Source organism: Drosophila sechellia, chromosome X (genome assembly GCF_004382195.2).
Source record: "Drosophila sechellia strain sech25 chromosome X, ASM438219v1, whole genome shotgun sequence".
Lineage (NCBI taxonomy): Eukaryota > Metazoa > Arthropoda > Insecta > Diptera > Drosophilidae > Drosophila > Drosophila sechellia.
The window spans coordinates 19,966,551-19,989,719 of NC_045954.1; the positions used below are offsets into that span (position 1 = coordinate 19,966,551).

The window sequence follows — 23,169 nt, forward strand, 5'->3', positions numbered from 1 at the left end:
TTTAAGCTGATTGATTGATTTCAAGACATTTATTTCGACTTAATCGATCTTAGAATCGAAAGGAATCGATTCCCAAACGGTAATATCGCTTACGGTTTCAGCTTCCACCTTTCTCCACTTTGTGGAACTACGTTACACTTCTGTGATGCCAAGCACTCGCGCTTAGCAAGTACTTGCTCCTTTGCTAACCAAGTGCGCCCATAAATTCTGTGCTGCCACCTTTTCTTCTATCGGAGTTACGCGCCACGACCAGAGTTGCCATCCGCTCACCTTGCCTATTACACACACCACCAACACAACTTGATACGCATCTATCGATAGTATCGCATGAGAATAGATCCTAGTTCCACCTCTAATGTGCGTTGGGTTATTTATTTTTTTTCCTGTGATTTGTTTATTGAGTGAGCCATGTACGATGCGACTTTTATGTGTGAATAGCATGTAGTTCGGCCCACGGTGCCATCCGATTCAGATGGAAAACACAATTGGTTTCCAATAGGAAAAGTTTGCATCATGTTTTCGTATGCCAAACGCTCGACGTGTGTGTGTGCGTGCGTGTGTATTTGTGGGGTGTAAGGTGCATTTGTGTGTGTGCGTGAAAGGGGGAGGATTCGTAAAAGTGTTTTTCCTCGTTTTCCCGTAACTTATAACTTATCTTAAAACAAGCATGTAACATAACTTTCGAAAGCCCGAAAAGCATCTATGAAAATTCGGAGAAATCCACCTGGCTTGGCCCTTTTCGCCTGTGTGAGTGTGTTTTGTGTTGGAGCCCCAGAGTGAGAGAGAGCGAGTAAGAGCGAGCGAGCGAGCGAGAGAGAGGCTTTTTTTTGTTGATACACCGTGAGTGTATGTGTATGCGTGTGTGCGCCTCTCGATTTGTGACGAAATGTGTATAAAATGTTTATGTTTATGTTTTTCCCCACCCCCTCCCGCCACCCACTCACACACGCACACTTCTATGCAAATAGGCGCCGCACAAGTTTGAAGTGAAACGCGATCGGCAAAAACAATAAATCCCACCACAAAGTGGAGCAGCAACCGCAAATAAATAAAAACATAAATAACAGTGCGCCCGCCCGAAAGTAGGAGATCAACAAACCGCATAGGAAGCATCGCGAAACGCCTTTAAAGGTCGGCAGATGGGCGGCCCACGGATTTACGTGCCCTCCGCTGGCCATTCTCCTCGTGCTTGCTGCCGTTGTTGTTGTTGCGGCTCCCAAAGCAGTTGCAGTTGTTGTAGTTGTTGTTGCAGTTGCAGTAGCTGCAGCGGACCAGCGGCCACAGCGCAGTGAGAGCGAGCGGGACGGCAAGCGAGCGCCACTGAAGGTGCGAGCGAGAGGTGAGTGACTTTGGCTTTCTAACGGTGGCATCCCCCCCTAAAACGGAACAATAAGAGCGACCGAAAAGGAAAAAGGAAGAGGAAGTGGGCGGAAGACTGGGCGAAGTGGGTGGGAATACAGTGATCACTCGCTTGTAATGCAGATCATGCAGATAAATACAGATCTTTTAAAATGTTTTCATAGGTACAAGTTTTTAAAATAATTCCACACTCTTGAATAAATGAAAAATGTTTAACCTTTTCTTTTGTCCGTTACGCACTTTTCATTTGCGTATTTGTAGTATTTAAAGGAAACTTTAAGTAATAGCAAACATTTAAATTTAAGAATGCATTTTAATGAGTTCATCTTCCTGTAAAACAAAACAGTTGTTTAATTTTAAATAAATACTTTTTGTAATTGCACACTTATTACTTCTTCAAAACAATTGATTAATAAATTTTGATTTGATTAAAATTTTGAAACATTTTGTACTAACCCATTACAATATGATATGCATAGTTATTTTTGTAATCATTATTAATTCTATCAATATTTCGTAATTAAAATTGCATTTTGGACAATAGTTCTAGATTTTAAACTTTCATTTTCTAAACATAAATTAATAAATGCTTCATTGGAAATATTTCGTTACACTTATTCTTATTGAAATAAAAATGTCAAATTTCGTCGGATTTAAGCCGATTAAATTGTCTAACTCGCATAATTGCGTATCGAAAGCTTTTCAAACATCTTAAATGCATATATGTATGTACCTCAAAGTTTGAAGGTTAGTAAAGGTCAAAGCTAAACTGTTCTGCATTCCAGTTAATATATTAAGCAGTTTCAAACCTTCCTAGTCCAGTCGATTATCTTCAAGTCGAGTAAATAAATCCAAATCGATAAAAAACAATTCATTCTTTCATTCGAAAATAAGAAGAACAGCTACTCTATGTACTCCATGTTCCAACTGACAGTTTCGAGTTGAGATGCATTCACTTGCACTCCGCCTCCATTTTCATTTCGTAGCTGGCGTTCCCATTGTTTGTCACGTGCGGCCACTTGAGCGGAATTATAAGGAACCGAACTGAATGTACCACGGAGCAGAAAGGGGAGCACAAACGAAAGTGAATGTGTAGGAGGCAGGTCCTTGTTTCCTGGTCTCTTCTCGAAATTTGTACTTCATTCATTAACCTCCCCCGTTTACCGCTCCTCTTTCCCGCACAGCCCCACGAAATGGTCTCGAAGAAGCGCTCCAATGCCGCCGAGCGTGTTCAGCGTTCGACGGCGACTGCGGCAGCTGCGGCAGCAGCAGCTGCCGCAGCAGCGACAGCGTCCTCGACGCAGGGCAAGAAGCGGCCCGGGAAACAGACGAAGGCATCCGGCGGCGGCGACGAGGCGGATGAGAAGAAGTCAGCCAGCAAGACAGATTCGGCGGCCAAGAAGCCGGCCAAGGATCCCACGGGAACATCGGGCGCGTCCACAGCCGCCACTGAGGGTGATGCTGGAAATGGAGGAGGAAAACCCACGACCTCCACCTCCACGTCATCCACATCCTCGACAACCGCCGCGTCCGCATCTGCATCCGCTTCCAACAGCCTAAAATTGTCGCCGGAGGAACGACACGAGGATGGCAAGGCGCGGGCCATAAACAAGATGCTTAAAAGCCTGGATATCAAGATCCACGGCTTCGACAACCTGCTGCCCAGCGGCGAGGAGCGGCTCAACGACGGCGTGCTTAAGTCCTCCATTTCGGAGAATGTCAAGACCAAGTCGCGCGCAGCGGCGGTCAAGGTGATTTCCAGCCTGAATCCCGGCAAGATGCCGCCTGTAAAGCGAGTGCGTCCCTCACCGGAGCCAGTTAGAGAAAAGGTTGCGGAGAAGCCGGCAGAAAAGGTCCTCGAGAAGGACAAACCGAAGGCGGAGCAGCAGATCACGCCGCCTCCCGCTCCAGAGGAGTCTCCTGCCTCAAAGGTGCCCAAGAAGACGGTGCAGCAGGCCAAGAAGGCCAAGGTGGAGCCATCATCAGCACAGGCGACAGTTGCAACGACAACTTCCGCAGCTACGTCAGCACCCAGCTCCGCCACTTCCAAGCATACAGCGACAAAGAATCCTGGCAAGAAATCAGCCCATTCAGAGCAGCTGCCGAAAAAGGAGCTATCCAAGCTGGCCAAAATGGGCAAACCTAAAAAGGAAGCCAACTTGGTGAAGAGCACTGTCCGTTTGCCCGACTCTAATACGGAATCTGTGCAAATGGACCTGGAAGAGATTGTCAGTACGCCCACGGTGACGCCGACGCCTTCGGCCACGCCCACGGCGACACCGACGCCCACAGCCACGCCCACGCTTACGCCAACGCCCACGGCCACACGGACAAGAACTCCGACGCCGACGCCCACGCCCACGCCCACACCCACCTCGACTCCCTCATCCACTGCCATTGCGGCGGGGCAACCCGGTCCACCGCCGCCACCACCAGGGGGCGCACCCAAACAGCGGCCGAAGGTGAAGTACACGAAGACATCGGCGGGATCGAAGGGACGCATGCAACAGGCGGTGAACCAGAAGGCACCGGCTGCCTCATGGAGCGGGGCCAAGGACATATACGACTTCAAGTCGGGATCGGAGGACGAGGAACCGATCAAGATGGTGCTGCCGTCGCTCAAGGAGCTGCGCGAGTTCTCAGATGAGGATAACAAGCCACTGAAGCTGTTCGAGCGGCAGGCTGAGAAAACAAAGGTTCAGGTGGATGAGGAGGAGCAGCCACTGGTCAACAAGGAGGAGAAGCCACCGTCCGAGAAGGAGGTGAAGGTAAAGTCCAAGGAGAAGGAGAAGGAAAAGGAAAAGGAAAAAGACGTAGATCCCTTAAGCAACGCACAGCAGTCCGAACCAGCAGCCAAGCACACCACCAGTACTAGCACCACCACAACCACCTCCACCACGTCGGTTAAAAAGCAAGCCAAGCGGAAGATAGCCACTCCAATGCCATCCAGTGCGGGGCGCAAGAAGAAGCCGGTGGGCAAGGGAAAGGTCGCCGCAGCGAAGGAGCCTCCTCCCAGCGGCAGCTCCGGAGAGAGCAGCTCCTCCGAGGACGAGCGAAAGCTGAGTGCATACAGTGGGCCCAAGCGACACCGGATGGCGTCGCTCAACGCGCTGGCCAAGGTGCAGTGCCTGTACGAGAACGAATCCCGGACGGCCCATGAGCTGGGCCTGTCCAAGGCGACGCAGCAGCCGCCGCGCATACGCACGCTGGACGGGAGTGACGACGACAACCACAAGGACTCGCCGCGTCACGGGGACACGGACAGGGACAAGGGATCCGTGAGTCCGCCGCACACATCGGCTGCACCTCCAGCCGCGCCGATTGCTCCGCCCAAGGAGGCGGAGCCACGTAGGGAACTGCGCTACGTGCCCGGAGGCAGGGGAGTTGGCAAGCACTGGGAGTTCGACAGCGACAGCGAGACCGAGGAACTGCAGCTCCAACAGACCTTGCCCCCAGTCAAGAAGAAGAAGCTGCCCAAGAAGGCGCCGCCCAAGAAGGCCGCGCCCAGCGAAACGGAAGCCAAGCGGAAGAAGAAGTCGGTCCAGGTCGAGGAGAGCGACGAAGAGGAAGCCAAGGAGAAGGAAAAGGAGAAAGAGAAGCCGAAGCCACCCAAGCAGCTGCCAAAGAAGCGCAAGACGGCCTTCACCGAGGAGCTGATCGGCGACTACAAGGGCATCCTGGCCAGAAAGCGCATGGCCAGCCTGAATGCCAGCGCCATTGTGGCGGCCACCTACGAGGTGGAGCGTCACTTGGACAAGAATTTGGCCAGCGATTGCAGCAGTTTCGAGAGCTACGACGAGCTGGACACCATGCCAACCACCACCAGCAAGGTGACATCTGCGGCAGCTATCAAAACCGAGGTGATCCACATCAAAAAGGAGCCCAAAGAGTCCAAGGAATCCCTGCGCGAGCGGGAACGCGAAAGGGAGAGCGAGCGCAAGCGGGAGCGGGATAACGAGCTGAAGGACTCCACCGTCGGCAAGATGTCCAGCCACTCGATCATCGAGGAGAGCAACGACTCCAAGTACTCGAAGGAGACGAAGGAAACCAACACGGACACCACCATTACCACCACTGGCTACCGCGACTCGGCGGCCAGCACCAAGGACGCCAAGGATTGCAGCCGGCCCACCTCCTCGTCGGTCGTCATTGTCCAGGACACGGACGTCACCATCACCGGCGTCTACGTCAACGCCAGCAACGGCGCCGCCCAGGAGGCCTACTGCAAGATGCAGTACCGCGTCCAGTCGAGCGTCACCGAGGAGCGCGTCCTGCGCCCCGGCTCCGTGGAGCCGCCCAAGTCATACACGCCGCTCAGCGCCCTCTCCAGCATGCTGCCGCCGGGAGCCAGCTCCGGACTCAGCGAAGGTAAGTCCAACAAACGTGGAATACTTTAAGTAATCTTTCGAGCAAGTAATCTTCAATTCCAAGTAGAAAACATTATCACATTATTAAATCAATCTTTGTGCTTTCAAAATGCTGATAAGTATCCGATATCTAAATTTATTACTTCACATATTTCAATCAATTGCATGTCCTTAGATTTCCTTTCTTTATCTGTACCCACTCCTAATGCCCCATATTCCCTGTGCTCCATCAGCCCACAGTTCGCCGCCGCTGCCTGTCCATGCAGCGCCGACGGGAACACATGTCCTCCTGCCCGGCGAGCACCTCAGCGCCGGCATGTACCACGCCCCCGATCTCGGCCTGCACACGGAGCACGCCCTGCCGGATCACCACGGACCGCCGCCGCCCTCGTACGCAGCTGCTGCAGCAGCTGCCGCTGCCGCCGCCGCCTACCACGCCCACCAGCTGGCGCCGGGTGGCGGCGGAGTGCTGCACATGCACCACCAGCACCAGTATGCCGCGCACGCGGCCCACGCACATCACTACCAGCAGGCGGCCGAGTACCACGGCGGACCTCCCCCGCCACCGCATCATTACGGCGGTCCGCCGCCCCAGGGCCACTACGGACCGCCGCCGGGTGCACCTGTTCCGGTGCCAGTGGCCGTGCCCAATACGGTGACCGTGCCGCCCGAGCGCTGCGACGTGGGCTCTCCACCGCCATCCTACCGCGCCAGCGCCTATCCGCCGCCGTCTAGCGTCGGCATGCCGCCGCCCACTTTGGGAGGCGGGTCGAGCGCCTTCTGCGCCCCCAGTCCGCTCCACCATCACCAGCATCAGCACCAGCAGCCGGGCCCAGGAGTTGGGCCACCGCATCACGATCCCAGTGGTAAGTGGTTTTCTAATATTATACATTATTATGTTATATATTTCTAAGTAAACTGAATCCTTGGGCTGTTTGTTTGAGTTAAGGAAACCAAAACGGAAGGTTTTCAAACAAAAGTTTTTGGAAATAAGCGACATCTGTTGGTCATTTTCGAAACCTATGCACATACCCTTCATTTCTTACTCTCGAGTAACTTAGCAATAATTTGTGTATAAATAATTCGATTTAAAATATTTTTGCTATAAATAAATGTTATAGTCGAGTTCGCCGACTATCAGATACCCGTTACTCGCTAGTGTGAATGCGAAATTTCATCATTTTTCTGGGAAATCGATAGATATTGAGGAATGAAATAAAAAAAAATTAAAAATTTTTCAATTTCTATTTTTCTATTTACCTGAAATCAGTGGTTCCAGTAACGCAAATTCAGTTTAATTAATTTAAAATTTATAGCTTGGATTAAGTACATATACGCATCTGCATCGATATGAAACTTTTTGCTGGTACTTTTTAATTATTTCCCCAACTTTGTAGTCGAAAAATCGATGAGACTTTGCGTTGCCCAACTCAATTTGTTATAGCCAAGAAGCTTCCAGAATTGTTATTGATTTCAAATCAAGCTGAACAATAGGGGAAAAATCTAGTTCTTACCGGCAAAAGTTAGCAGCTCACAATATTCGTTGGCTTTTTTTTGCCGAAGGAAGTTTCGTTGGGGTTGCGAAAGCAATCTGGGGCTGAAATTAGTTATTAAATAGGCGCACAGATGAGTGCGGATTGGCGATGTCCTTTGGCTTCCTTCCGCAAATCCACTGCTTTATATCCTTCGCGCATCTTTCACCTTCTGATGTATTGCTTACACAGGGAAAAACTTTTCAACTTGGTGTTGCAGTTATACCAATTCTTCGATTTATAAGAACTTTATTTTTGATTATAATAAAAATAAATATTAATAAAAACTGAAATATCTTGTTGATCTACGAATTTTAGGACGTGGATCATCTTCTTGTCCAGCGAATGTCAGAGGCCCATCAATAATGCCTTCATATTTTTCTCTGCATACACTTAGGCGCGCGCCCATGTTTGTCCCTATGTTTGTGTGTGTTTGTATGTGTGTGTGTGTCTGTGTTAGTGCTGGCCGCAGTCGGAAACTGTAAGCAGGCAAGCAGCAAACGGAAACGAAATGCAAGCAAAAAGCAAGCCAGCCTGCAGGCAGCGACTGAGAGGAGCCAGCCAACCTCCATTGATGTCATTTACCTTTCGACTGGCACAGACACAGATGCGCCGCACACATAGGCAGGGCGGAATGCATATTACAAAAGTTGCGCTTAAACGCCTAAAAGCGGGCAGCATATTTTTTACTTCGCGTTTCTCTCACGCGAGATGAAAAAGGGTTGCAATAGGGCGTGCTCTCCGGCTGTTCGCCTTTCGGCGCCAAAAACCTCGCTTATCGATTTTAACTAATATGATCGGAATCGCTTGTTGTCACTATGTAGTAAATAGCACTACTATAGCCACTAGGATCCGATGTAAATTGAGATTTAGCCCTCTTGTACATACATATATTACCCTGATGGAGAAATTCGAGCAAATTTTAAATTGCAAATGGGGTTACCAATCATGTGGAGAAGATTGATTCGTTTCGCACTCACTCACTCGCTCGCTCGCAGGATCGCTCAATGCCAACTCATTTATTCCGCCCCATTGATTCGCGCCCAAGGCGGACTCCTCCATCCGAACTCATTAATTATCCACTGTGCACGGCGTCGCTGTCGTCGCCTTTGTCGGGTGCATCCTTTAAGTAGGCTACCCGCCCAGTTGCCAGTAGTGGGTCGCAAAGTCAGGAGGTTGGGGCTTTCATTCAGATTCACATTCACATCCCCATTCACATCTCCATTACCGCTCCCATCTCCGTCGACCCTTTACCCGCCCACCAACCGCCTCATCACCGCCCGCCATTCGTGTCCGCGTGAGTGTTTGTACTTTGCGCTGTGCTGACAGTTAGCACATGTTCTATTTGACGTTCGTTCATCCGTGCGGACAAGCACACACACGCAACGCAGTGCACGCTAGGGTGGACCCGAATTGACGCATTGTGAATTGAATTGTGTTTGTAGGCCATAAAGCGGTAGAGATAATACAACATAGCATTTCACGTAATATAGCAATTCATTTAAATGAACTGTTTAAAAGCTCAACTTTAAAGGTAGCAAAAGACAATGCAACACTATAATAGTATAGCATCGTTTATGACCTAAAGCTATCTCCATCGACCAAGGTTCACCCTAAAGTGCACTGTACACACACAAAATGACACTGCATCTGTATGTACGCCAAGGAGAGAGAAAGAGAGTGCGGCTGAATGAGAGAGACTTAAAATCAACTCAAGCTGCCAGAACCGAACTAGACTGAACTCAACTGAACTGAACTGAACACCCGCCTTTCTTCGGCTGCTGCGTCTCTGTTACCAACGCGGCGATAACAAGCCAGCGAGAGAGCTAGAAAGGATTTGGCGTTTGCCTTTTTGGCCGCGTTTCGTCCGCTTTGTGCCGGCTCTTCTTTGGCTCCTCGGACGGTTCTCCTTGCTTCTCCTTGTGCCTTTTTATTCCGCCACCCGGACGGAATGGACCGCACCGGACAGCCGCCGCCTGTTCCGCCGTGTTTCTCGAATTTTTAGTTCGCATTTAGACGTCGACGGCAACGGAGACTGAGAAACTGAGAAGCCGAGAAACTGAGAAACTGAGAAAGTGCGAGACTGAGCAACTGAGAGACTGAGACTGCGACGGCGATGCCTCAGAAACACTCGAATTCGTGGGTAACGCAGGAAAAATGAAATGAAGATGCTGTCACAGGCAACGTTGCGTATACGTAACGTGGGCTGCGCGTGTTTCGCGATTATGCGTGTTCTTGTTGGCCGAAACAACAACAAATCAGAACAACAACGACGACGGCAATGATGGTGCAGATAATGACGTGGCTAACGATGATGCTTGCGCTGATGTTCGTACGTCATCAGCATGATGCAGCAGCCACATTGCGTATACGTAACGTGCGCCACACGCGTTCGCGATTGTGTTAATAAATAAATGCGGCACTTGTGGAACAACAAACGAACGTATTAAAAATAAGGATAACAAGGGGGTATTGTTTCGATTGTTATTAAACAAATGCCCCGCGTGCGTAGAAGAACAACACATATATACATACGTATGTGTGCAAATGGGAAACGTATTTTTTTCCTAATTTTTTTTTTTTTTTGTGTGTGTGTCAATTATGTGCAAGAATGCAATGGCAATTTCAACACAAGTGTAAATCGCGCCCCACCCCGAAAAAAAGTACAAAAAAATAACGAAAAATTGCATTCGCGTGCCGGCTACTGGCGACTGCCACGCCAACTGCGACTGCGAGCGGTTAAATTGCCGCTGACCACAAATCTAATAAGCCTCGCATTCTTCCCCCTGTTAATTTTAATTGCAACTGATTTATGAACAACAAAATCATTTTTTAGTCCTCTCTCTCTCTGGCTTTTGCGTCTGCAATATTTTGTTTTGCCTCTGCTATCCTTCGTCGAGTGTGTGGTTTTTCCCTTTTTATACCCATCCCCAAACATATATATATATATATATATATATATATATTATATATATACATACATATATACTGTAGTCGTTGTCGGGCAGCGAGAAAAAGCTAAAAAACCTAAAGCCCAAGCATCTGAAAAGTACTCTTAGTCCACTGGTGCAGGCGACAAAACGGTCACCCGATGAAATATTATTGAATTCAGTTGTTGTTTTTCTTAAAACTGGTTCTAATTTTTATTGACTATAAACGGTACAATAAAGAGGAATATTTAACAATCTCTTCTTCTTTTCTTCTTCATCTTCATTAAGTCTTTTTCTATGAAAAAAATGTTTGATTCTTTTTTAAGGCTTTAAACCATAAACCCAGAAGGATGTTGTCCTTGTTTCTATTTTAGGATGCTTTATGTATAGTGTATACATATATACTTCTTTAAAAAAAATACACCTATGCTTATTTCTTGCGGTTTTTTTAAGCATGCGAATGTTGTAAGTGCACTGATGATTTCTATGGAAATCACGACAGTGGGCCACTTTTGTCGCCTGGCTGCATCGGCTGTGCTGCAATTGTCTCGCCTTTGGCTGCTGCTTCTGCTCTTGTTGCTTTTGAGTTGGTTGTTGCTGCTGCTGCTGCCGCCGCGCTGCACGTCGCGCCTTGTCTTCGCTCTCGCGCTCTCTTTTGCGCTCTCGCTGGTCCAGTTTCCTCTCTTTCGCTCTCCGTCCTGTTCTTGAGCAATTCGTTTTGCCCAACTGAAAGGGGGAAAAGCTAACGGCAAAATCGCATCGCTGCTGCTGTCGTCATCGTTTTTGCTAATTTCTTATAAGAATTTTCCTGAGCAATTTTCCCGCTGCCGCTGCGCTGCGCTGTCTCGCTTCTTTTTATTGAAAGTCGTTGGCAGCCAGTTGAGATGGTTTTTACTGTTGTTGGTGTCGTCGTCTGCTTTGCCTGCAACTTTGGCAGCTTCATCTTCTGCTTGCCTCTTCTTTTGGTTCGGTTCTTGTTGCTTCTGTGTTCGTCGTCATCGTTTAACGGTGCTCCTAAGTCGCCGTTTCACTGTGCACTGAGCGAAATTTTCCTTTTTCCATAATGGTGCTTACCTATGACAGCAAATACTCTCATAAACTCATATTTTGGTTTTTGTTATGTTATTATACATATAACAACTACAAGTCAATGAACACAAATATCTTAATCTTATAAATATAATTCTGATAAATGATCAGGAAATTGTCGAGTGTTTATTTTTTGCCGAAAAAATAGTTAACTGAAGTTAGGGAAATGCTAAAAGTAATAAAATTTATTTTTGTTGTATATATTTTGAGATCGGTAGACCCACAAATAATTGGAACAAATCAAAAATATTTACAGAATATTTGGTATTCTTTGTTAAGACAACTCCATGCGTACATCGTTTGTAAGCGTTCGTAAAAAAGTTTAAACCAATATATTTTTAAAATTTATTTTATAACTATGATAAATTTCGAAGTCCTAGGTGTTTTTTAAAAGTCATCCCTTTTCTAAGATATAATATTCATTCCACTTATGTAAGTACATACATAGTACATAATTAATCGGTACTTAATTTTTTATGAACAACTGCGATTTTGCATCCTGAAAAGAATTGTGAGCTTCTGTTATACCTTGGTGGCCTCCTCTTTCTCCCACTGTCCTTTCTGCCTTTCTCGTTTCCCAGCTTTTTCGCTCAGCTTTTGTTGGTCACTTCTATTGAGGTTGTTATCAGCTATCAAGCAGTAATGAGCAGAGTCTGTGGGTGGGCGAGGGAAAAGGACAAGGCTATGCTATGGTAAGTCGAAGTGGGTGAGCAAGAGAAGGAGACCCCAATGGGGAAAATGTAAACAGATTCATTCAGAGGCAAACTGCCGCTGACACATTGCAGTCGCCAATGCAGGCCCCTCCCTAGTCCCCCTTGGCCCGCCACTCCGCCACTTTGCTGCCATGAATTTAGGCCACAAAAATGCCATCGTTGGCAATGTCCAAAAAGGCAACACAAAAAAAAAGGAAAAAAAAACGCAAAGTGAACGAGCACAAAAAATAAGAGCCCCCCAAACACATGGAGAGTAACAGAAACAGAAGAGAGGAAACGTGCAAGAGAAGCGCAGAAAGGCAGCGGATAAGGAATGCGAATGGGAATGCATGTTGGGGATCCCCCTGCCACACACTTCACACACAAACACACACACCAGTCACCTGCGGGCCATCGGAAACAGACGCGGCCAATGCTCGAAAAATAAATTCGAAAATTTGCGTTGAAAATAACTCAAAGTGACACATTTACAGTTGCACTCGAGAAAATAGGATTTTCAGTTTTTGGAGCTTAATTAAAAAAGCGTTAGCTGAATAATTAAAAATATGTCACTTGAAATATATGCACAGGATATTTAAAAAACTCTTTAAATGTTTTTCTTAAAACAACCAATTAAATTAATAAGTTAGATGTTTAACTATTTGTCTAGCGATTAATCAGTAATTTATTATTATTGAGCAAGTGTTGCCATCATTGTGACCGAGTCTGTTATCATGAGACATCTATTGCAAGAACGTATAGCACTTATTCGAGGAGAGTCCAAAGTGGAACTGATAAGGACGGCAAGTGTCTTTTCGAATTCCTAGAACTGCATTTGGTAAACGAATTGTATAATCCCCGCAACTCGAATTTTGTCCAAACGCATATGTACCTGTATGCATCTGTATGGATCTTTGCATAACTCCAGCAATGGCAGATGTTTAGGTAATCCTGATAGTTGCTCGATTTTAATGGATTGTCGTTTTGTGGCGAAACAAACTGACCGCAGGGGGCGTTACTCATTAGGTTCTGTGAGTCAACAGCACGAGCTTCGCCAATAAGGTGCGCTGGTGAAATGGATTATTTGTCATCGAACCACCCGACTCCAGGTGGCCATTGGGCGTTGGATGTGAGTGTGGCTGCATAACTAATCACTGCGGACTATTCCACTTAGGCGATGAATGCACGCAGAGGCATGCACCGATGGAGATCGAATCGAATTGAATTGAATTGCATCGCAGTTCGCCACGACTAATCGCAGCAATCAGATGGCATTCAATATCCCGTACAAGGCCAAGCAACGAAATCGAATTTGCATCCCTGCACCAGCGCCAAACAAGACCAACCACCACCCACAAGCACCCATCATCCACCCACTTCCGTTTGCCACAGGATTCTGTCATCGATGTGTCAGATGCTGTGGAACATGGATGATAATATTGGCCTCGCTTGGCTGGGCGAACCGCTCGGCTTGGTGGCAACCGAACTGGTGACCTTTGAACCAACGCCACCCACTGCAACGGACGAAAGTAGGCCCACCCACAATTAGTACCCATTGGTGATTGGGGTGGTTTGGGCAGGGCCTTGTGGTTGCGACTCCAACGCAATTTCACTGCACACGCACATTTCAATTTTCTGACCGGTGTTTGCCCCTGAACTGTTGCTTTCCCTTTCCCTTTCCCTTACCCCTTTTGCAAACATTTCCAAACACCCAACACCCCCACCTGTTTGATTCTGTGTGCCAGGGATTTAAGCCTTTCAAGGCTGTTGTCCTGAAATGTTTGGAGATGCAGCGCAGCCCCAAAGAGGTTGCTTAAATTATGAGTGGCGCTCTTGTAGAAAGAATTGCACCGGTGATGCAATTGTGCTTGTTAAATTGTGGTAATTTCATTCATCATCATGCAATAAGCAGGTTTAATACACTTTTCAGCATTCATTTTATGAACAGTTAATCAGTACTCAATGTTGAAAATAGTATAATAGAGTTCCGAATAAATGCAATGCGAAAATAATACAGTTTAGATTGTTCGAACCATAAAAGAACATATGTCAATTTTAGAATCCTTTATTCTTGCAGAATTGTTTTGTAATGCAAGTCTTCTGAACTGTACTAAACTTGAAATAGGTTTTGTTTAATCATTAATGCCATTAATGTTAAGAAACGTTCTTCAAAATCCACTTTTTAATAGTTAATTATCCAATGTGATGCAAGATAATCGAATATTTTGCTCAAAATTCCATTTGCTTTGATAGCAAGAGTAGTATGTGGTTAAATTCTGAAGTTCCTGGAGCTTTGGCCACATTAGCAGTTCATTTGCGAGTGTTGCCAACATAATTGTTCCTGTTTCCCTTGATTAGCATTGGCACATCACGCAAATCAGCTCTTTGGCCGGGGAGTTTGGCGGAGAACGCACAGAAGTGTAAAGTACCAGTGCGCAACAAGAACAAAGCGGAAAAGGAAATTAGGAAATGGAAAAGGGGGAAAATTCGCCCGAAACTCTGTCAGCAAAAGCAGCAGCAGCAGCAGAGGCAGCAGCAGAAATTCCAAATGTGATTTGACACGCAAAGCCACAAAGTGAACAAAATCAACAATAGCATTAATAGCAGCCAAACAAAACGATGGAAAACGGGGGGCGTGGCTGTGGGAGGCAGGAAAATGCTGCTGGCCACAAAAATGATTGGCGTGCAAAAGCGTTTAGCGGCAGTCAGATTATACTTGCGTTTATGCTAATGCTTTTATGCTGCTCTGATGACGAATCAATGTCATCAAGGGTGCGCAAATGAGAGTGGCAGTGGTGGGGTGGGCAATTGTAATGGTCGGCTGAAAAAATAGAAAACGCGACCAGTGCTCGGAAACTCGCGATGGCAAGCGAGGCAGGTGCGTTGACAATAACCATTCTGCGAAAATCTTGCTAAGGGATAGCTGGTATTTATACAAGTATTTTGCGCTTAAGAAAGTTGTAGGTCAGTGCCTCCAACCTGCAGAGAAAAAGTTTTTAATTCTAATTAAATTCTAATTCCCAGAGCCAAAGTTAACTTAAGCAAGCCAAAGTTTTTAATACCCTCGCACCTATAGGAAAATGAATTTGTTATCCAACTGAATTGGCAATCCTAAGAGAAATAATAAATTTAAGTTTCTTTTATGCTTTCGAAAGTATATAAAATCCGGTCAAGAGTGCTGCAACAGCAGCGATGACAGTATCGATATTATCGGTAACTGCGATAGCTTCCGTACTGTCGACACAACAAAGTTGGTGTAATGAATATAGTTAAATTAAATATATCTTTCATTTCAAGTATATTCGTTTTAAATTATTTCCTAGCATAATCTATATCGATATTATAGATAGATTTTGCATTACAGTGCATTCAAACAAGATTAATTAATTTCCCGTTTTGAGGTGTATCCTTGTTAGTACCTCTATCAATATAATCGATATGTGCACCTTAAGTAATCGAAAAAAATCGATGGTTTTGCTTTGCATGCATATTTAGTTTTGCTTCTATGGATTCCTATCAGCAAACTGGACTATTTTCGCGAATGGAACCAACTGTAAATGCCACCCCCAGCAATTTTCAATTTTAGCCTCTTACAAAGGCTGCATATTGCCAACATTGTCGTCGGCGGATTCGCCGTCGTGGCCATTGTTTTGTTAACCGAATTGCCCTTGAGCGCTCGCTGGCTTATGGATTTGGATGTTTGGCCAAAAGGGTTGCCAGAAATTGCGTTCTTCCTCTTCTCCTGCCCGTGCCCTTTCCTGCACCACCGCCCCCGCCGCCCAAAAAGGAGCCTTGACATTTTTCAAAACACATAGTTCACTGGATGGCCTTCTTCGTTTATTTTTTTTTTTCATTTTCAGGGGGTGACTACCCCCCTTTTCTTTGTTCGCGTCCTTGTCGCTTATTTGCGTTTCCTTTGCCAGCAAAAGCCGTTAAATGCGCTTTTGCACTCGCAAATCCCCTCCGCGACGCCTCTGTTTATTCATTACGGCGTTCATTGTCTTGTTCTGCGCCAAAGTTGATTTGCAAGCGGACGGAGAAGGTCAAGGAGCAGGAGCAACACATGTGGATGTCACATGAAGCGGTTGGGCGAGAAAGTGGGCGGTGTTGAATAGTCGCTTTGAATAGCTTGTGTATGGCAAGCTAAACGCAGAACTTGAGCATATATATTTCAATGCTTAAAAATGCCTGGTGAAATCGAAATCGCTGGTAGTTGGTTTATCGATATAAATTATCTTAAAGCCTTTAAATGTTTTTATACAAATTATGTTTTTATTACTCAGATTTATTCATTGCTCAATATATGTAACTCAGAATTTCACAACGCAGCCGTTTGTCCGTTTGTCCGTTCGTCCGTTTGTCCGTTTGTCCGTCCGTTCGAAGACTAGTCTCAAAGTTTTAAAACTTACGCAACTGGAGAAAGACCTTAATTGCAGGCAGTAAGTTAGACGAACCATTTCCGATCGGACAACTCTACTATTTCTACTATTATACTAACAGCAAGTGTCACATTAGACTTACAAACGTATTAAGATTTCAAATTTGAATTTTTCCTAAATTAAAATTAATTTAAAATTTACATTTGTACATATTATATCACTCGGCTGCCGTGGAAATGGTAATTGTAGGCTTCCGTTTAATCGACAGGGCCATTATTGCTGCCGTCGTTAGGGTAATTATCGTCACTATCATGGACACAATCATCGTAATGGCTGTGCAACACCCAGTTAGTGTCCTCCTGCGCTCCTGGTTCCCGACGTGACCAAGTCTCGGCCGACAGGACCCATGGTGCCAGACTATTTCCATCGCACAGCATAGCCCCACGGGCTGTAGGCGTCGATAATTGTTCTATTAGGCAAATGAGTTGGGAACAGGTAGCAGCCACTCGCTGGATGTTGCCACCGCTCTCATTCTGGCCTGGAAGTGCTGGCTAGTTGGTTTGGTAATGGTAATGTTGTTGTTATGACGGCCACGCCCCCTGCGGGCCGCCTCGTCCTGCTCGTCCTTCGATTTTCGCATTCATTTGTGTCAAGGTTGTCGAGTGGTCAACTCAACTGGTCAGCAGCAGCAGCAGAAGCAGCTAGCAGCTGCCTCTCATCGGGCGAGAAACCCTTCGGCAAACATACATATATGTATGTACATATGATTGTCTGATGCTGATGAGTTGTAGTGTGGTAATGATAACGCCTTTTATGATGCTTATGCTGCTGATGATGATGATGGTGGTGGTGATGAAGAAAGCGCTGGTGGCAGGCTCAACTTAAACATGCAAATTATGGTTTTGGTCAGCAAGTGGGGATATACGATACCCAGTGGCTGTTCTAGGAAGTCGTTATTGAATGGGGCTCATCTATATTTACTTAACTACTCACCATGCTATTGAATCATGACCTAATGTGGCTAGTTTGTTAGTGTTATCATTTAGTATGTATATCAGAGAAGGTGTCCGTTTTGGCTTAGAATGTGAGCATTTCCGTCCGTTTGGCCGACAGAGCTAAGCTAAAGTCATAAAAAGAAAATTCCAAAGTCAAACATCCATTGCATCTCGTTGATATGCACATACGTGCTCGGGGTTATTAGGTTATATATGTATTTCTGACATCGATGGACGATGGACTAATGGATGGGAGCTGTCGGCGGGCTGCATTATCACCTCTTCTCCAGCGCTGCGTTCCATTCGCAACCTCAAGAACCCCGGAATGGAAATGGAAATCCCTCGATCGCCGGTCGCTTTCGGTCTCATTTGCATGGTTGGGCGATTCGAGGTACGAGGTTTTCCAAGTTTTCAAGTTTCTTTAGCTGGACGCCTTCTTTTTTCGTTCCTGTGTGGACGGGGGCTGCTCGCCGGTTCGTTCCGTTCTCACGTCCGTCGTGGTTGCCCCATCATCTGCTGCTCTTTTTCCATCGTTTTCCTCGACGGCTCAACTGTTCAACTGCTCAACTGCCGCCTGCTGCTGCTTCTTCTCGCCGCTCATTATAATTTTCCATCGATGTGCGGGTAAGCGTGACCGTTTTGACTTCATTATTCCCCCGCCGCAGTTTACTTCCCACCTCGACACTCGGAAAAATGCTGCAATATAGAATAGTTAATGCCTTCGTCGGACCAATTTAATGTTCAATAATCGCCGAATTCAGCATTTTCGGGATATTTACTTTAAGCTGTAGTAGTTAGCAATACTAGCAATATTATCCATTGCATACATTCCCAAAGGATGGGGTTCGAAATAGATAAATTTAATAAATACTATTGAATTTATACAAAACAAATGCAAACGCAGAGTTAATTATCAACACTACTCAGTGTTAATTGTGAAGTCACGTTGAAACTTTCTTAATTAAGATATGACAAATGGTTGTGTTTTAAAAGAAGAGACGCCAAAATAGACCTTTTGATGAAATCTTAGAACTTACACACATATTTCTCCAGTGTACGATCGCCGCGCTCTATCTTATCGCTCAGCGCTGTTGGCCGTCATGTGTGTCCGTTTCCATTTCCGTTCAAAAGTTCGACGCGTCCGGCTCTTCGGAGTGCCAAAAAAAATCTCGCGCTCCGCAAAAGTCGAAAAAAAGCCACTCTCAATTACCAGGCTCTTTCGGCTGGAGAAAGAGCCAAATTATCGCCGGAGAAAGAGCGGCGGGTGAAAGTAGGAAGGGGGCGTCAAACAAGTTTGCCAACAATGGATGGTCAAGAGCTCGATAGGTTTGGCGCATCAACAAACACAAATGCATTGGGAAATAAAGAAAATTAGACAGTGCCATCCCTTTCACTCCATCTCTGGCCATTTCTACGGCGCCGTTTTAGCCACTCTCTATGCTCCATTCTTCGAAACAGAGCCAAGCTCTCTTTTTCTTCCCAAAAAACTTTCTCCGATGCGTCCGGCTTGGATTGGGATTGGCTGCCCTTAATGGGGCAAATCTACACGAATCTACAGATCATTTTGTCAACATTGGAAAGGAGCATATGTATGATACGATTCTTTAAATTACCCTCTATACCAAATGCAGTATGGTTCAAAAGAGAAAAGCAAAGTGCATAGTTTTGAACTTGACCTTGCTTTTTGAATACTAAGCCAGCAGCTTTTAGGGTTTCTGTAAAGATCTCGTCTTTTCAAAGAATCGAGATGAAAAATGCACATAAATGTATAAATGTATGCAAATACTTCGTCGGGTGCAATATATTCCATTCTATGATGAAATACGATTAAATTTAAAGCGGGTCCCGCTGTGATTTATTCATTCGCATGACTCACTGCGGTCACTTTAAAATCCAGAACTCACAAAAACGAATACCGCAGCGCTCACACAAATGTATTCATTAACGGGACATTTGGGCACGCGCTGCATTCGATCCCATCCGCACCCACCCACTTCCTTCTGCCCGTACTTTCGTACTTTCGTATAGTTTTCGTTTTGGCATTTCTACGGACTCTCGTCTATCTTATCAGCTGCGTTTGTATGTAAGTGTTTGTGCAAAAACAACGGCAAACAGATTTCTCTATAAGCAACAAAGAACGATATGGGCGAGATGCCCGACTTAAAGATACCCTGTTTGCCGAACACGTGGATGTACTTTAAAACAACCATTTACGAAAGATTGTTGAGGTATCCGAAATATGTGATATTAATGGATTTTGAATGTATATATAATCCTTATATGTATATACCCTTATTATTTACTGTTTAAAACATCAATCTCTCTGCCTTGTATTATTTGCAACTATCTTATGTTGTGAACATAAAGCAATTATTCGAGTATGAACCGCTTTTATCCTTATCAACTAGAGAAAATAGAAAGCAAACCAAAACAAAACCAAACCAAAACGAAAAAAACGAAAATCAACCGAAGCGAGGCAATACAAAGTGCTCACAAAGTACGTTGAGACTATAATGAGCTGAATTCACAATTCTTATCAGCAGCAAATCAGTTTATTTATAATCATTATAATGCCTTAAGCACGATAGTTCTTTAAAATACTTACTTGGACTTGGAAAATAAAATTCGGAACAGTAGAATCTCTAACTTTACAATGCAGTGTGCCAGAGTGCGAAGCAATTTTGCATTGGTTTTTGATTGAATAACATTGATTTTCTGTTCTATTGCCCTGAAATCTTTATCTTCGCCTTGTTGACGAATCGCACTCGATTCGAATTTATTTCGATCGAAAGAGCTCTCAACGCTGGCGATGATGTGGATGTGAATCTGGGATGCTGATGCTGATGGCTCCCTTGCCAATGTTTTGGTCACTCCGCCCAATATCTCGCCTTAAATCCCCAAACATTTGCTTTTCCATAACCAAAAAAGTTCAACCGGTATTTTTGCAGCGCAGTTTAAAAGCTATTAACTGAGAATTGTGGTTTCACTATTCTCTCATCAAAGTGCATCGATTTCTGAGCAAAATTATATTGGTTTATTTGTTTATAGTAAAACACTGAATTGTAAAACAAAGCTGATTGACTCGAGTTTATAGTTCGCAAAAAATGCAGATTATACGGTGTATGTGCAAGCCGGAAAACTTGGCTTCTGGATTGTTCTAGTGTTTTGGCTTTTCTTTCCTATCTCATCTCTCCCAAAAGAGAGGGAGAGAGCGAGTTCTTGAGTTCTCGCGAGAGAACTTCGGGTGGCCTCGTGGCGCTGACCACCGACCAATCAGAGAGCAGCTTGGCCACTTCGCGAGCACCTTCGTTTCGCTGTCGTTGCATAATGGCCAAGAGGCGACAAGTGTTGGCCCAAACCGAGTCCCGAGCAGCAGCGAAACGCTGGCCCACAGGGAAAACAAGGGAAAAGCACGAAAAATTCGGGCGCGGAACGTAAGAGCGCTTACAGCAGAGCACGGCAGCGCACAGCGACCGCGACTGAGCGCCACTGCAGTGGCAGTGGTGGCGGTAGTGGAGCGGAGCTGCGTCGTTCGGCACTCTTCGGCTCTCTCTCTTCGGCTGGCGCTCAGCTGTTCGAATTGGCGGCAGAGCGCCAGTGCTGCGCTACCTTTCGAACCGCTAACAACGCGTCGCCGCAACGCGGACGCTCTAAAAAGTAAAGAAAAAAAAAAAGAGGAAAAACAGTAATACGCAGTGCAACGCCACAGCAGCCGGATAAAAACAACAACAAAAACTGCGCATGTAAAGCTGTGTTTATATTACTTGTTTTTTTTTTTACGGTGTCTCGCTGTTTTTGCTTTCGTCGCAGACAACAAAAGTGGCAAAGTTTTCGCCACGGCATTGCTCATACGCCCCGTCTCTTGCAAATTCGCTCACACTCACAAGCGCGCCAATACCAGCGCACATTCACATACACACAAGTGTACGCGCGCGTTTTTCAGTGTGTTTCGTTTCGTTTTTTTTTCTGTTTCTGTTGGTGACATGCAAAAAGCAACAAAAAATAATAATAAATACATATAACGAAAGCGATTAGTTCGGCGTTTTCGCGCAAAAGTGGGCAGCAAAATGCTTCAGCCCAGGTGGAAATCAAAACAAAAACAAACCGAAAAATAAATAAATCATTTATTATTTAAACATCGCAAAGTAAGCTTCTCCTCGCACACACACACACTCGCGCGCTCATAGACTGACTCACACACACTGGCACACACATCTCACTCACACGCAGATGGAGCAACAAGTTTGCGTGCCACAAAATTTCCATTCGGCAATTTTTTGCGTTTCTGTTTGTTTTTATTTTCAATTTTTGTTTTTAGACTGATAGTTGTTGACAACAAGCCAGCTTTATCTTGTTGTTATTTTACTCGACAATAATGTAGATGTACACACAGTTTGTCAAGTTTTTAATGCAATTGTTTGGGTCTAGAACATTTATACATTTTTATTGTATTTGCAACACGTTGGTAAACAATAAAAATTACGCTCGTGAACCTAAACAAATTCATAGAGTATTTTTGATTTGGAACTGTAATCAAATTTTAACATGAAATTAAAATGAAAACATGTCACCTTTCCTATGTTTTGGGTTCATGGGTTCATGGGATAACTTCATTTCAAATCGAATTGAAATGCATTTTTCCACTGCGGTTTTTCAACTGCAATTGGGGCTTTGAGAATTGATAATCAGAAACCACAGACCAAACTCGTATGCAATAATATGCAATGGAACAATATTGACAAGTGACTTAAAATAGATTCCGAAAAAGACCATATTGTTTTCAACAGTTTTCCTCCTTAGATCACAGTTCCTATAAATAACTCTCTTAGCAAAGGAGTGCATGAATCAGTAGATATGATAATTGGCTAATGTTGAATGAATTCATTGCAAGTAAGATCACTAAGAGATCCTGTAGATTATTCTTACACACAAGATGTCCTTATGTCTTTTGCTTTCAAGTTTCAAGTTTGACAATGATATGTATCATCTATTTACTTGATCAGCGATCAAATCTGCTTTCCATCTTGCGCAGCGGTTCCGTTTGATGTACTCTATACATATCCGTTATCCTTTCATGACTGCCAATGTGTGTGCGTGATTAAATCCGCACCATGTGGACGCTCGGAACATTTGGTATATGTGCATATATCTGCTTAGATCCTTGCTCACATTGTTCGCGGTCCTTGTCTTCGTATTCTTCTGTTGACGCTAAGTACAACGCCAAAGTATCGTCCTTCTGTCGAGGACGCTGTTGTTGTTGTTGCTGCAGCACACACCTTTGCACTTTAATTCCTGGCGTCTTGTTTAGCATCTGCGCCGGGTGTTATTTAAAAATAAAAGAGGAAGAACGAGCCAGGATGAATGGCAGGGATGGGATGGTATGGCATGGTATGGAATGGTGGAGGGAAGGACTCGAGAGAGCGGGTATATGTGCGGCGGCAGCAGCAGCGGTTTTAATGTCAATAAGACGCGGCGGCTGTTGCCAGTCGCTCACACCATCGCTCGCCCCCTCTCGCTCGCACACGCATACACGGCCACACGGCGTGTGTGTGTGTGTGTGTGTGTGCACGCGGTCAGGACGTGCACACACACTTGCGAAGCAACAGTGCCGTCCCATATCCTTCGGCTTGTTTATCCTTGTTTTCTCTCAATTTCATGCTCTAAACTCTCTCTCTCTCTCTGTCACACTGAAAGAAAAGAAGCAGCTTTGTGAATTTGTAGTCCTTAGTCATTCTGATCTACAACATATGTTACTGCCTAACATTTTTATCTGCACGTTTCATCTGGATCCTGTAAAAATGAAGCTATAGTTATGCTTGCTGAAAG

The 23,169-nt window shown here is 45.3% G+C and overlaps 2 protein-coding genes across 4 annotated transcripts in view; one reads left to right on the forward strand and one right to left on the reverse strand.

Moving 5' to 3' along the window:
- The first annotated feature begins 968 nt into the window (after positions 1-968).
- LOC6621070 (AF4/FMR2 family member 4) overlaps positions 969-23,169 on the forward strand; it is a 39,379-nt gene continuing 17,178 nt past the window's right edge. Inside the window, exons 1-3 of one of the 3 annotated variants that reach the window (XM_032726795.1) lie at positions 969-1,339; positions 2,544-5,727; positions 5,960-6,592. In XM_032726795.1, the coding sequence (XP_032582686.1) occupies positions 2,553-5,727; positions 5,960-6,592 (3,808 nt within the window). In that variant the 5' untranslated portion in view covers positions 969-1,339; positions 2,544-2,552. Of the gene's footprint in view, positions 1,340-2,543; positions 5,728-5,959; positions 6,593-20,957; positions 21,087-23,169 lie in introns of those variants that run through there. The other 2 variants (XM_032726797.1, XM_032726796.1) reach the window with 2 other exon arrangements.
- LOC116802349 (amnesiac neuropeptides) lies at positions 15,596-21,267 on the reverse strand. The gene is given in 6 exon segments (XM_032726798.1): positions 15,596-18,039; positions 19,949-20,558; positions 20,561-20,707; positions 20,709-20,852; positions 20,855-21,004; positions 21,006-21,267. Coding segments are annotated over 5 exon segments (558 nt in total). The 5' UTR covers positions 21,087-21,267; the 3' UTR covers positions 15,596-18,039; positions 19,949-20,522.